The sequence below is a fragment of the Chenopodium album genome, chromosome 22 (assembly GCF_948465745.1).
Source record: "Chenopodium album chromosome 22, dcCheAlbu1.1, whole genome shotgun sequence".
Lineage (NCBI taxonomy): Eukaryota > Viridiplantae > Streptophyta > Magnoliopsida > Caryophyllales > Amaranthaceae > Chenopodium > Chenopodium album.
In genome coordinates this window covers 27,617,421-27,633,535 of record NC_137855.1, presented here as the reverse complement: position 1 = coordinate 27,633,535, position 16,115 = coordinate 27,617,421, and the positions used below count along the sequence as shown (strand labels likewise).

Genomic DNA, 16,115 nt, shown 5'->3' with positions numbered 1-16,115 from the left:
TAAAATTATTGTAAACCGGGGGCATGCAAAAGTTTTTGCTAAATAAAACTACAAAAATTCTAATGGTATTAGAAGCAACTGCGTTAAAAAAAAAAAAAAAAAAAAAAAAAAAAAAAAAAAAAAAAAAAAAAAACCAAACAAACAAACAAAAAACAAAAAAAAAAAAAAAGCATAAATTTTTGCTACACTCGTACATCTGAATCCACTATTGTCTAACTAAAACTTTTATGCATAAGCCTTTGCTTTGAAATGCAGCAAAAGAACATAATTAAACCTGTGAAAGAATATTGAGGCAAACCTTGAGTCTGCCCCATTTTATACATGACAACATAAATAGATGAAACAAAATCGTCCATATCTTAATTCACTTAGTTCTGTTTATGACTCTGTGTGTAAGATCTACAAGTGCTCGCCTTGATCTTCTTACATCCTCGTCATCACTCTCAGGAAGGGAATCAATAGCTTCAGCCGCAAGGTTTGCATGCTTCAGTGCTAATTCCTTTGCTTTCTGTATCCCTTGACTTTTTCCTAGGTAATCGAGAGCCTAAATGAAAAATAAAATAAAAAAACAGATTATATAAATACGTTGCATTCCTCAAAAAAACATAAAGCGGGCTGCTGGTGCCTTCTACTGAAAATTATACTAGTAAACTGAACAGGACATGCAAGCAAGCAATATTCTTATTAAATACTTATTGAAGAAATGAAAAAAAAAAAAAAAAAAAAAAAAAGAATTCATCTCTTGTGCAAAAGTGGTATCTACATGCTTTTGTGATTATATCCAAATCCTGATAAGGCAGATATGTTGGCAAATGGTTATAAATATATGGACAACAACCTACCAAAAAATACTTCCACCCCTTTTATCTGGCGCATCACAAAAAGTAAACACCCAACTAAGAACTAAACCGCTTTATGATGTTTCCATCGGGATAAAAATCTTGCAAGGAATGGTAAGTACTTTCCTTATTATACCATCAATAAGAAGAGGATTATCAATCAACATTATTATGTCAGAAAAATAATAAGAACTATCTCTGATTTAGTTTGTCCCTGTTAGCAACTTTGGGCATGAGTGTACAGAAAGAGCCACAAAGGACAATGATGTTAACAAAATTCAATCAAATGTCGTAGACTATTAGGTACCAGTGTACCACCCCCCAGGACTTAAATCAACCAACTCTCGCCTCTACAAATGCAAAAGATAACCTAGATACTTCTAGATCAACTTTCAGACTTGCATGGCAAGCATTAATCCTGGACAAGACAATCCTAACCAATTCCTGAAAAAACATTTATAAAAGATTAAAAAAAAACCTAGGCTCCACAGAAAAAGACCATATTCTTCCACGCACCATAGAGGCATATCCTTAGGCACACTAGCACAACCTAAAACCCCAATCTCTTGCCAGATCCAAGTACTTTTCTCACACAAGCCAGTCTCTTTACAACCTTCTTTATACTAAGGTCCCAAGAAACCCATTCAAACTTTGAATATTAGAGCTCCGATATACTTGAAATTGACTCCTGAACCTCAAAATTTTCCAGAATAATATTACATAAGACTCAGGACACTCAACATCATTCCCAAGAGATAGACCAATCAGAATATAAAGACAGAAAAAGGAAGGAAAAGAAAAAAGCCTTTTGCTGAACAATATTCAAAAGGTTCTTTAACCAACTTTGTATACTAAATATGCATTGAGATATTCAAAGATGTTTATTCAACCAACTCTTAAAAAAGGATCCTATCACATGTATTAAACAGTAAATTAGAGTTCACGAGGGAACTTCCTAGGACAAATAAAACAGCATATAATTAGGTAGGGAGGTGAAAAGATATGCTGAGATAAGTCTAAGAAATTAGTACAAAGATTCCACAAAGATGCTTGCGAAAGATGATTGCAAAGTCACAAAAGAATAACTATCTGATCGATCATTTAGGAGCCCAACCTAGATAAAAGCATTTGTTCATGCAAATTTCAAAAACAAGAAACGGAGAAGGATTTTAAAATGAAGTTCACTTATAAACATACCAGATCTATATCTGTAGGGTTGTCCAAGCCTCGCTGCACAACTTCACCTAATTGAGGAAACTCTTCTATGGCGAACAACAAAGGAGCTGTGACAATCCCCTGTGGAAAAGATAGCAACATGTAGCACTTAGTGACTGAAGAAATAAAGACAGCAACTATAACCCTTTCAAATAATCAGTGGGGCCTGGGGAGGTCCAGATGCAACCCTACCCCTAGACTGAAATTTTTTTTGAAAGAGTGCATATGTAAATATTAATACACTAAAATAAAAAGGAATGTATGTCAACCTAGTTCACACACAAATACATATATAATGGTGTGTCTCTGAATACATAAATTGGGAGGAATTTATCATTTTTTTACTTATAGGATGTGATATTAATAGCTATATGGCAGTTTTGCCACAAATTATAACTGAGGACAGTATTTCTGTGGCAGTAATGCAAAGAATGTATACTGCAATGCCATTGCTGATTGAGTGATAAATAGTAACATGAGTTTCTTTTAAGTTTAAATCTTCGTCAATCTCCCATGATGTTGATACCAAGCCAAAGTTACAAAAATATTTTGGCTTTTCAACTAAATGTGGCCTTTAGAGTTCAAATACTATCAATATGTGTACGATTCTTGGTTCCTTAAATAAGAACTAGATCTAAAATGCATGCGCACTTCAAATTTAAAAACATGTAAAAACAACTATATGAAAAGATTACGTAAAAAGTTCGGACAGTTCAGAGAGGACACCAAACTCCTCAAGAGTTGGCTTACGGAATAGAGATTTTCGACAAATAATGAACAATTCTCTCTAAACAGAAAAGAGGTAAGAGATTACATGACGAATATCAGAAAGTGAACCCTTTCCAAGTGATGCAGATGTGCCAGTGTAATCGAGAACATCATCTATCAGTTGATATGCCAGTCCCTGTGGAGGTAAAAAATGGAGATGTAATGAGCAATATCTATTGACATTATCTAGCAGGAAGGTCGCTTAAACATAAAATTATCTTATACTAAAACAATTATATTAGATGAACAGCAAAACAACAGCTAGCCTTTACTTATCAGCTTATAAATGCAACAAAACTGAATATAGTGGTATTAAAAAGCTCAGGATTGATCAATACACTAAAAATTAAAGATAACTGGAAATGGGTTCCTCAAGGTGTACAACTTTATCACAAATATCCAATACATAATGAGTTCCTGAAGAGGTTCTTTAGAGTTTAGGATGCAAATTTAACACAAGTTCTTTTTCTATGAGCAATATGTGAATAAGATGGTAGCCTAACAGGTGCAATGGTTCCCCTTTGAATAAATAATAGCATTTCCCTAACTGCACTTTAGCCCTAAGGTTAGGCAGGCAAAAAGAGCATAAGGCCTACGAAACCATCACTCATCAGTATATAGAAACAAGCACTATATAATCATTTTGCAGGCCTGAATCAGCACTTCAGCAGTAACGCCCTGTTTAGTTCACCTTACAAAAATAAAATTCAGTTCAGTAAAATTAAGTTCATTTCAATACAGTAAAAATAAGTTCAGTTTAGTAAAATTGATATCAGTTCAGTAAAAATAATTCAAGTTCAGCAAAAATAATTTTAGTTAATAAAATAATTTCAGTTCATCAAAATAAGGTGAAGTGAACAAGGTCTAACTCAATATCCAACACAACTTCAAAATTCTTCCAGAAAAATGAACAGAAAAAGCCACCCATTTTAAGCACAAAAAATTTAATCTTGTAATGATTGCTACATGCATTAAATTGTATCAAGATGCCTTTTTGAACTCTTGATTCTATTAATGTTTAAAATTATCTTTGTTGGATCTCAAAAATCATAGATCAGATCTGGATTCGGATACAAAAATTCAAATCCGGTTCATATTTGACCCATGGCCACCCCTTGATAGGTTCATATTGATCCAACAGATACTTTTAGGCTATATTCCACTTAGCTACTTAGCATAGGTGTATTCATTTTCTGATGCAGAGATTGCACGTTACACTACTACACTATAAGGATTAAGGATGATCTATCCAAATTCTATAATTTGACAACCAATTGTTCTTTTTCCATTACAGTGATAATGTATGCAGAGAAAACATGTCTCAATAATTATAGATGGTGAAAAATATACAACTCACCAGATTTTTCCCATACTCGTAAGCTAATGTTGCAGCTTCTGAAGTTTGTCCTGCTAGAAGAGCAATTGCCTTGCAGCTATTTGAGATCAATGAGGCTGTCTTGAAGTAAGTCTTGTCCATGTAATACTGCATGCTGCAAGTAGAAATGAACCAAAATATCAGCCCTGCATACATGATTAAGCATAAATCAATACAACATAAAGCAGCTACTGAATCAAAATAGTATCAGGTTGGTGCATTACCATTCTATCTGAATTCTGAACCTTATAAGAAACGATGAGAAAAACAGTAGCTTGAGGAAACAAAATAATCCTATAGTTGGACATTAGGTGCCACAGAGCAGCAGCAACAAAAGAACTACTAGAAGTGACTTCAATGAAGCATAACTGAAGGCACACATTTTTTCACGAGTTTTTTTTATTGTTTATTTTATATGTCTCACTTCATGAGGTCAAAAGGCACAAGGAACTCTGAATTGCCTTGGTGTACATTGACCTTTTTATACATTAAGTCATTAAGGTAGTTTTCTCTTCACTTAATTTCAGATATCTTACCTTCTTTTTAATATCTTATTAGCCCTGAACTTATCTTTGTTTGAAGTTATTAGAATTCATTAAGCCTTACCTTATTTGAATTCATTAGCCCTTTATCTTATCTTACTTGACCTTATTATAAGTCCTCATTAGACATTATAGTAACTTACCTTTTATCTTATCTTATATGAAATTTTTTGCCCTCATCTTATCTGGACAGAACCAGCTACTACTGCCATCACTCCATCAATTTAATTAAAAAATCTAACATTCATAATCTAAGCGGTGTCCGACAGTTTCACCTGCATCTAGGTAAAGGTGTTTATTGCAGAAGCCACCTAGATAGCCACCTGCCAGTGTAAAATTTGTTTTTCTTTTTTAGGTTTTATGTTTTTTTTTTTTTTTTGAGGAAAGACAATGAATAGTAGATGGGTGGAGATTGATGTTAAGGATGGACAGACAGGGGCAATAGTGGCTGGCGGAGGACAACTACCAATCTGGTGGTGCTGCTGGTGGCGGTTGTGATAGGATAGATGGAAGATGAGGGGCAAAGAATTTCCTACCCTTGGGTACTATCAAGTATTATAGGGCAGTATTTAGCAATCCACTAGATTAATGAAGTCAGCTGACAAGCACTTTACCCTGAATATTTTCATCTCACAGTAGCAGCCTCTTGCAACTCCCTCAACTATAGTAATGGAAGTACGCACAATTAGCAATCAACTTGTCCTATGATTCCTATCCTTCGAATAATGTGAATATATGCTTTAACTTGAAATTGGGCAAGACATTCGAAATTGCAAGGAATTCGTGGAGCCAATGCACCATATATGCAACGTAATCTTATTCTTTTTTTATATAAAATAGTTTTATTTAAATACAATAGGGTAAAAAATTAATTTTTAGATCAAGTTTTGCCAATCTTAATAGTCTTACTTCCCATTTCAAAAAGAGCGAATCCTTTTACAAGAGCATCAAAAGGAAAACAAAAGCAGTGTACTTGCCAACAACAAGGGAAATGAATGAATTGTTTCATACTTTAGAGGCTTAGAGCATTTGAAGATCTAGATGTGCCAATGCCCAATAAGCATAGGACAAATTATTTTGACAAACCAGCTATTCAATAATACTGTAGAATTCTCATCAAAAAAACTTAGTTGCTTACACAAATACACAGAAAATTTACTTGTTTAGCTAAAGGAAAGAAAATATTTTACAAATATCATACAAAAAATAAATAAATAAACAAATAAAAAGGAGAGAGAGCAGCACAAGGGAAGACTTAAAATCAGGAAAAGTTTCTGAAGCAAGAATCATAAACACTGTAGGGATGATCAATTTTTCACATAAGAGATCCCAACGCATAGTTCAATAGTAAGATTTGTTAATTTCAAGCATTCATCTCAGGCTAAAATATTCCACAGAATCTCCATGGCACTCCAAAGTGTTTTTATTCTCACTAGTTATCACTACCAAAGCCCACACAAATTTTTCAAAATTAGCAGAGGAGTTTTTATTTTTTTTTACCAACCCAACACTTCTCATTAATACACATATAACCCCCAACCCTCCAATGAGTAAAAAGACACCTCACAATACAGAAAGAAGAAATGAAGTGCAATAGGTAAAATATACATCAGATATTCCCGCAATAAAAGCCCCTAAGATCCTTACAAAATGTACAAGCCCCACATGCATAGCTGGCAGTAGAGGTGGTTATTGGATAGGGTAGCCCAATGATAATAGGGTCAGGGCCAAGCTTAAAGGGTTTTAAATGGATAGGGCCTTTAATGGACAGGGCCCTTTTGGACAGGATCAATATAGGGACAAAATGTTTTTCCAATTTAATTGATAAAGAAAATAGATAATGTAAAAATAATTACATAGATAAATTTATATTCATATATACTTAATAATGGCTTTGTCCAATATTTTTTTTAAACTGATATTTTGCAAGCCCGCCCATTATCGACCCACAATTGACCCGCGACCCGCATTGGCCCAACCAAATATTGACCCTATAAAATGTGACCCTCATTGACCCGACCCGCAACCGCCCCTAACCCAACCCGCCCAATAACCAGGTCTAGCTGGCAGCATTGTTCCTTGAACTTATTCCTTTAATATGCTTAATGCTGCATTCCAAAATATTACAATTTGGAACTTAGGTTTTTACTCCCTGGAACCAAGTGGTTGTATAATTAGATTTTTGAAGTAAAATAATCAGGCTTCCTCTTATTGAGAGAGGGAGAGATAGAGAGAAAAGGAGGACATGAATTAGGAGGAAAAGAGAGTGAGAGATTTTATCAAATACCAAGAGTACGTGAAGTCAATTGTTAAAAACGAAATTAGATGAGAGGAGGAAAAAAAGAAAAAATCACATGACTATCACATGACAAAAGCATACTTGCTAGTTGCTATAATAGGTCTTTTTGGCCAGAGACCAGTTTCATAAAAGAGTTCACAAAGATTGGTATGACTTTGTTTGATTTGAAGTTATTTTGTTTAATAAGAGTATAAGAATGTTCTTATCAATATTTTCAAACAGGGGGAATTGTAGTTTTAGACAAATTTCCTACCAAGTAATCAATTCCATAGTTAATTACATTAGAATTAATAAATTATTTTTCGGAAAGGGTGAAAGAACTTTCAAAGATTTTCAATATAACATAATTAACACCACATGGTAGCATGTTATTGCATACAGCCATAAGAGAGCGAGGACCATGATAGTACATAGTACTTGTTTCAAAGTCTTAAAAGTCTTATAAATTAACTTCAATATAGTTAGAAAATTCGTGAGAATAAGTCCCTCCTTCAGCCCATTTACAATTATTTAATAGAGTTACCAACAGATTTTCCCCTATAATTTTTTATGTCCATATAGAGATCTTTAGTTTTCTTTTTATCTTATGATACATATCTTTGTCTCTTTCACAATTCTTTAAAGTTCCTTCACCTTCAATAAATCAAACAAGCAAGAAATATGGACATAACATACTAAGGTTTTAATTCTCGTATCATGTCAAGAGAACTTGACAAGTTGGATCTCTGTGCAGGAGATAAGAAGACAAATATGCAATCATCAACAAATGCATCTCTAGCTGAATTGCCACCTTTATTTCACAAATTTGGCGGCCAATTTATGCACATAAAGAGTTAGGTCATCCCTTTCAAACAAAGCATTACTGCAAAAGGTAAACAAAATAATTCCAGAAAAAACTTACTTTAGACGCTGCTCAGATGTTGTTGTCATCTGCATTGTTTCACCAGTGACAAGATGCTCTACAACCTTAGCTAGTAGTGTTACAACCTGCAAAACAAATCCTCATTTGTAAATTGCCCCACATATTTGTGTTTCTTGCAAAACATTATGAAGCAACCAACAGGCATTGGGAGGAGAGGAAAAAAAAAAAAAAAAACAATTTAGAGCTACAATTTCAAATGTTTAAAAATATTTTACATTTACCTCAGTATTGTGTAAAGAGGCTAGAGCTACACAAGCCCTAGAGAGCAAGAAATCACCCGCAAGAACAGCCAACTGCACTGTATGAAATAGATTAAGTCATGGAACGTGCTTAAGAAAATCATTTATAATATCATATCTTTTGCTAAGCTTATTAACGGATTGAGGGAGTAAAAAAAGGAATGTGTTGGCTGCTTTGAAGGTTGTGTCTGTTGTGTTGGAGTTATAAACAAGATCTGATAAAGGAATGGTGGTTGCTTAATGTTGTCAGAATGTGAGGAACAAAAATGCCATTAGATGAGGATTTAGGAGGTTGTGAATTCCTAAATTGAGATGTGTGATTACAACAATGCCATCAAGATCTATTAAGGCTGAAAAGAAGAAAGATTTATTTAAGACAAATGCCATTGATAACAGTCATGACATGGGATGGATGATGGTTGTCAATTAAAACGATGTAATGGTGTGGGGCACATTTGAACCTATATATAAAACATCGGGAAAGGGATTGTTAATAAGAAAGGGTTGCAAAAAAGATAAAGGACTTGGGGTAGAGAGAGAGAGAGAGAGAGAGCATTTGAAGTTTTGAACCTAAATATAAACCATTGGTGAAGAGATTGTTTATAAGAAAGGGTCTCAAGAAAGCTCTCAATGCTGCTGAAAATGGTTGTCATGCACATTAACATATGAGAGCAAAAAACCACAGTAAACAAAAACAAGAATTAACAATTTATATCCAACTATATACTCATGTCTCCTGGTTTCAAATGTTTAGGAAGACAAGCACAAGGTTCCTAAAATCCCCACAACCACAACAAAAACCTTGAAAACGGCCCCATAAATGTTAATTTTTCACATGACACTACATTGGTATTGGAATTTCGCAAATCTCCAAATTATTATCAGTAACATAGCTTCCAGTTGGCCAGCAATAGTGCCTCGTACTCTATTCAATGGGGCAGGATACTGCAATGGTAGAGAGATTGGAGGCACAAGGTGTACAGGAGGGTTAATTTGAATGAGAAAGGTAGTTTAACTAAATTCACCAACCTAAGCAATTAAATTGAAGAATTTTAACAGAAGCATACAGGTGGGTCAAAGTGGACTGGGAGGAATGTTTAACTAAATTCACCAACTTCAGCTAAGTGATGCAAGAGCAAATCCAGAAGCTAGTAGAATTATAGAAACAATATCAGTAATGGTAAAGTGTTATAATTATATAGATCTGGATAAGAAAATGTTGTGTAGATCTGGATATCTGTGATCAACGCATCATTTTCTTTACCGTAACACCGTGACTGTTCTCGCGATCGCGACCGAAACCACTTTTTTATTCTATGGGTTGTACAGCAATATTAAGCTCCACAGTTAAATCAGGGGTTGGAGGATATGGAAGGGCATCAGTAATGGTATAGTAAACATATAGAAATATACCTCTTAATAAAAATGCAATGACATGTTGGAACTATAAAACAAAAAAGGAAAAGATGAACCATAAAAATGTGGAAGCAAGGTGCCAATACTTTTTGAACACTACAATTTTGCCTTTTGCAAACAGTACAGAGCAACTGCATTATTTTAAAATTTATAATACAAGTAACTAAAATGGCATATAATGTCATACTACAATAGCCATAATCTGCCAAATTTGACATGCAGCCCATGAAGCTGAAAACATTACCTTATTCCCCATCACTGAGTTCAATGAACTAACACCCCGTCTTGTATCAGCATCATCCAATACATCATCATGGAGAAGACTTGCTACCTAACACAACACGAGTATCAATTAAGAACTTAAGACCAATAGATGATACTCGTTTCAACCATTATTTCCTGAAGCTCTGCACACCGATAGGTAAGAATTAAGAGGATGCCTACAGATAGCAGATACAATATTTGGTAATTCACAAATACATCATGTGATGACATAAGCAAGCATGCATCCTTTACAAAAGATGAAATTTAAAAAAGGGTGTGCTACAGTATTGTCAATTGAGAATAACAACTTTAACTAGAATCAAGTTCCTCTTAATCCAGCATCAAACGTGGACAAATCAGGAATTCAAAATCTAATATTAAGACCAAGAAAGATACTTAGAACTCAAAAATGTTTACATGCCAGCAAGACAAACAGCAAAATCTTCTAACTATGCTTCTGCATGTAAGATTTGGACAGTCAAGAAAGCCTTAACTAATCTATCCAAATTGAGTGGTTATTTCTATAATAAGGTTAAAAATATTTTCTATACAAGGAAAGAACATTATAAGGAGCTTTCCTCCAGGATCCAAGTAGTAACTCAGGCAATCATAAACTTCGCAGAATAAAAATCTGTTGGTCATGGGATGGGGATGGGGGGTTATAGTTACATGTACTAACCAGTGCACAAAATGACAGTTAAACAATATCAAGAGTGCAACATAAATAGATTAGTTACGGGAGATGAAAGTAAAGGCAATTTCCAATTTCAGTTAATTATCCAAAACTTACAATTATATTACATTATCAAATATTGATGGCCTTAGTTCCGCATAATTACTGAAAACAGAGAACCCAAGCAAAGCTCCCCTTTTTTATTATTGTAGAGAACTAAGCTGAAAATAAACCAAGGAGAACCCTTGAGTACAAAAGGAATCCAGCTTGAAGACTGGTTAACAGCACCATAATAAATTTCAGGATACTAAAATCTTCTGAAACACAGGAAAATAGACTGTGAACTAACTCCTGAGCTTTATTTGCTTAACAAAATTAATAACCATTAACTATCTCAACTACAGATGGAATGTGATAAGAACCTTAAGACCCAATCTCAAACATCTATTCACAAAATGGGTGGCCAGTTTTAAAATCAATAACATAAATATTTACATTCAGACAAAAGAATAAAGAAAATTAGGAAACAAGACAGTAATCTATTACTCAATAGTGCAGCAAGGAGGTACATCCATTTGTTGACTCAGCCCCGGCCCAAAGTACCACTTCTCAGCACCTAACCCAAAAGCTGGCCCAAAGTGTAAGGTACATCATTACCAACTTCTACCCCTTAGATCTAGACTACCCTAAAGCTTTCAATTATTCACACTTCATAATTCTCATTGCATTATTTTGTCTCATCAATAACTATATATTAAAAGACACACCAGCAATGACACGTGTCATAACCTGGTGTGTCCTTAGTTTGTCTTCTTTTTAAAAAAAAATACAAATCTTATACAAAAATAATTCTCTAAATTTATACAATATAATTACTTCCCAAAAAAAATTTTGACATATCTTTGACGTAAAATATTTATATAGCTATAAAAAAAATTCTTCATAAGTTTGATAATTTTTTACATCATTTTATACCTAACATATCTTTTGTAATCCTTTATTTAGATCAAAATTTGTCAACTATTTTTAGATTTTATTTTGTTTATAAAAAATTAATTATAAATTATTATGATAGTTTAAAAATATGATTATTGAAAATTTCCGTGTAAGGCACGGGAACTAACCTAGTAGGTCTCTAAATTTTAGGCAGAAGTCAAGAATTAGTAAATACAATTAACCTGGCGCCACAACTCAGCCCTGTCAGGTAACTTAAACTTTGGCAAAATATCAAATTTGAAAAACACTTAACCAAAACGCAAAGGAGAATATAAAAGAGGAATCAATCATAGCCTTAATCCCATAAGTGGGGTCGGCATAAAAGAGAAATGAAATAAGTAATTATATACTGACATGGATCATCTCTGTGATCTCAGCAATGCACTGTTGTCTTCTACGAAGTTGTGTTTCCAAATTATCAACTACACTGGCAGGTGATAGTCTATCAGCAGAAGACACAGGCATGTTCAAAGCTGTTGCCATCAATAATAAAACCTGCATAAAGCAAAATTTCAATTCTTAAGAAAGGCAAATTAAGAATTTTAGAAGACCAAGTCAAATGTAAAACTAAGATAGATTGACTTTTTAAACACCACAATACACACAGCAGGAAAATGAAATCCTAGTTCATACAACCTGTTGCATAACACCCAAAAGCAAGCATGAAGGTCTAAGACCAGGCATCAGCATCTGTCCCATCCAAAGAGCCTCACTTTTTTATTATATAAAAGTAACATAAATATAAAGTAAGAGACCCTTCACATCGGGGTTACACTTAAGTTCTACACCTCTAAATTGAAAAAGTCTCAAAGAACAAAAATTGTGCGATACAGATTAAATAAGCCATGTCAGTATTGAAGATAGCATGCTGTCAATAATGATGCTATCAATACACCAAATCGAGAACATTACAGGTATAAGGATATAAAAGAAAAAAGTGATTCCAATTGTTACATGTTGACGGATCTCAAAATGAACTTTAGTTTTCAAGGAAACTGTGAACGTTATGTTACTTCATGTTTCACGCAAGCAATATAGGTATATCCCTTCTATACACACAACACTTACTGTGGGGCGAAACCGCTTTCCTTCTACTCCCATTTTGAAGAAATATTCAGCAGCAGATGCCAACTTAGGGACCTGCAAGAAGTCAAAAACAGGAACATCATACGATGTCTAATTTTCAGCGCTCATTCCATTCAAACAGAACTTATTTATCTGCTGTACATAAGACAAGTAACTGTTGCACCTCAGCAACCACCATTGACCGTAATCTATCAGCTAGGATTGATAACTCATCAGCAACAAGGGAAAACGGATCAGATTGGTCCTGCAACAGTAAATCGGCAACTTTAAAGCATGACCAAAATTAAATGCCTCTGCAGAAGAATACGACTAATTGACCGAAACAACATGAATATAAAAATCCATTATGAACAACTAGAGTTGTAACTTTAAAACAGGTTTTTGTTAACCCCTTCATCTCCTGACAACAGAACCATATACATGCATATTATTTATATCAATTAGCAACTAACATATTCCTTAATATATATGCTGTTAACAATTGCAATTCCATGAAATACAATACAAAAGCATAGAGAAACTCTTCATTCATGTGTCAAGTGTCTGTTACTATGAACACCGTAACATCTTTGGAACATCACCAGATTTCTCACTACAAAAGTATTTCATGGAATTACAACTTGCAAATATGTATACAGTAACATCTTTGGAACATCACCAGATTTCTCACTACAAAAGTAAATCTAAGATTGTGTTTTTTCCCTTCCCAACAAAGAGACCAACTTAACTCACTCACAAACAATAAATAATTGCATGAGTATATACAAAGCCTAGTTGGGTATTGGATCTGCAAAAGTCACACCTAACCTCAACTTTGGACGTTGCACTATTATGAATATGATGTCTTGCATCATAACGAAAATCGCAGATTGTATGTTCCGTAGATCCCCAAGCATACTGCATAAGGAATGCAATACAAAGTTATAAAATACACAATATATTCTATAATATTGGTCATATAAAAAAAAATAGAGCCTATAGTAATTAATAACCCAAATACATACCTTGAACAACGAAGGGGTGATTGTAGGATTAGAGTGGCAGAGCAATTTATGGTATGCAGCAACAGCTGAGCTAGAAGCAGTTCCACAAGGATTACGGCATCGTAGTGGATTCAACCCAGTCCTTGAAACCCGGGAATATCCTCTAGAAAACATCATCTCTGTAGAGCTAAATCAAAGAAGAAAACAGGAGATTATAAAATAGTAGAAAGTCCAAAATTGTCAAACTTTTCTCCCCGAGTGTTTGTTTAACACCCCAACAACAGCTTCATTATAAAACAAAAGTTGTAAATCACCATCAATCATGCCAAGTTTAAACTATCACAATGAAGAGCTGGTTTTTGCCCCAAGTTTCAATTTAGCAGCTGTATTAACTTACTAATTTGTCAGTATTTTAACCCCAATAAGCTCAGCCCGCCACCCATCAATTTTAGCACAATACTTCTTAATTATCATTAATTCATTCATCATTTTCGGCTTTCGAACAATCAAAAGGGTACACTAGACTAACGTAAACATACAACAATAACAATTAACAACAATCACAATTTCAATCCTCAAAAAGACGGGCATTTGACAAAGTGGGTATACATATAATCGATATTCAGCTAAACCCCACATTACAAAATTGTCATAAACATGGTCAATCAAATCACAAATTACTTCTTTAATACTATATAAATAAACAATTCAACAAATTAAATCAAACCATTGATCAAATTCCAGCAAAAAAATAAAAAAAAAAATACCCATTATCACACAATATATTTTCCAACGAATTTCATTTCAAAACTCGTAAAAAATAAAATCAACAACCTAGAAATTGACAGAAATGTTGTGATAAAATAATAATGAAAGAAAGCATTGAGATACCTGAATGAATTAATTGAATGAAGAAGAGAAAAACGAAGGAGATGAGTTGAGCTGAGCAGCGGTGGGGTTAATTGTTGAAGGGTTTCTTGTTGAGTAAACCACTATAAAACCGACAACATTGACTCAAAAAATGAAAAACGATGACGATGCCAAATTATGTACCATTAATTTTGATTTGTCACTCTAAAATGTGCCACTATTTATTAAACGATAAGCACACACTTGTTCATCACAAAATTCATCTTCCGTTTTTCAGTTTAGGAGGAAAGAGATTGAGTAGAGGAGCTTATGTCAAAGACTTTAGGTTTTTTTATTTTAAGTATTTTTAAAACTTGGTTAGGTTTCGTAATTTTCAGTATTATTATTAATTTAATATTATTTTATTTCGATTAAAAATATACGGTAGTTTCAAATACTGTTGTCGGTCATAATAATCGCTACATTTTATTTCGTCTGTTTTATAATAATTACAACACCTCCGTATGTGGTAATGATCCACCTCTATTTTTATTATTTCCTTCTCCTACGGTCCTACCAACCCCACTTAGAGGATGTCTCATGCTCTAACAACTATAGGCGAGAAAATCTCTATCATGGGTAGAATTGTAACTTTGTGTTGAGTAAAAAAATGTAACTGCGTTGACTTGGCTTCCATGAGAAGTTTTTTTTGTTGTTTATGGAGTCACATGAGGGGAAACACCGTTTTCCGTTTTTCAACTTCCTTTCTTTCTCATTAACCTCTTTTTTCATCTTCCCAAAACACAATTTAAAATTCAGAACTTCCCTCTCTCTATACTGACTCTTACTCGCTCGTCGTTCTTCTCGCTTCACTTCTGTGTCGGCGTTCTTGTTCGTTCGTTTGTACTTATTCGTTGGTTGATGGTTGTTGTTGTTCTCGGCGTCGTTTTTCCGCTAATACATGTAGGTAAGAAATTTGGTAACCCTAGAATTTTGAAATGTGTAGTGTGTGTTTATTTCTGTATTCTGTGGCAAAATTTGAAATTTTGAATGCATGTACTTAAATTATTGTTAATTTGAGTAAATTTCCAGATTGGAATTTTCAGATAGCCAAATCCAAGTCCAACTTCGTTAGATTCGGAACTCCAAATCAAAGTAAATCCACCTATTTTTTTTATTTTTTTTTTTTTTTTTGTAAAATTGTAAACTGTAAAGGAGAAATTAGAAAAAAATAATCCCAACTTTCATCAATTTTGGTACAATAATCCCAACTTTGGATTATCTAGAATAATCCGAACTTTGGAGGGTCTTCTATTTCTTCAGTCCTTATGACCCGTTACCTGTTGAGAAGGTTAGTTTTTTTTTTATGTTCTTTAAAAGCCACGTGTTAGTACATGATTAGTCCAAAATAAAAAAAATAAAATAAGTAAGGGTCTGTTTGGCATCATTTTTGGTTTTCAGTTTTCTGTTTTTTTAAAAACTAAAAACCAAAAACAGGAAACAAGAAAAAGGTGTTTCCACTTTTTTGTTGTCAGTTTTCAAAATTATCATAATTTTAATAAGTCTAAATAATTTTTTATTCATTATGTGACATATATAATATACTTTTAAAAAACAAAAAACCAAAAAACAGAAAACCACAGCAATGC

The 16,115-nt window shown here is 33.6% G+C and overlaps 1 protein-coding gene across 2 annotated transcripts; it reads right to left on the bottom strand.

The window, feature by feature from the left end:
- Positions 1 to 66: 66 nt before the first annotated feature.
- Positions 67 to 14,779, bottom strand: LOC145604492 (solanesyl-diphosphate synthase 1, mitochondrial-like). Of its 2 annotated transcripts, XM_081660374.1 has the most exons (13): positions 14,509 to 14,779; positions 13,639 to 13,804; positions 13,442 to 13,531; positions 12,798 to 12,878; positions 12,617 to 12,688; positions 11,903 to 12,043; positions 9,860 to 9,946; positions 8,182 to 8,253; positions 7,940 to 8,025; positions 4,180 to 4,312; positions 2,869 to 2,958; positions 2,037 to 2,135; positions 67 to 544 (listed from the first exon to the last, which is right to left on the bottom strand). In XM_081660374.1, exons 2-13 carry the CDS (start codon positions 13,792 to 13,794, stop codon positions 365 to 367), a joined length of 1,287 nt encoding a protein of 428 aa, XP_081516500.1. In that variant the 5' UTR covers positions 13,795 to 13,804; positions 14,509 to 14,779; the 3' UTR covers positions 67 to 364. The 2 variants fall into 2 exon arrangements, with proteins under 2 accessions (XP_081516500.1, XP_081516501.1); XM_081660375.1 differs by lacking the exons at positions 13,639 to 13,804; positions 14,509 to 14,779 and having other exon boundaries at positions 13,437 to 13,497.
- Positions 14,780 to 16,115: the final 1,336 nt, after the last annotated feature.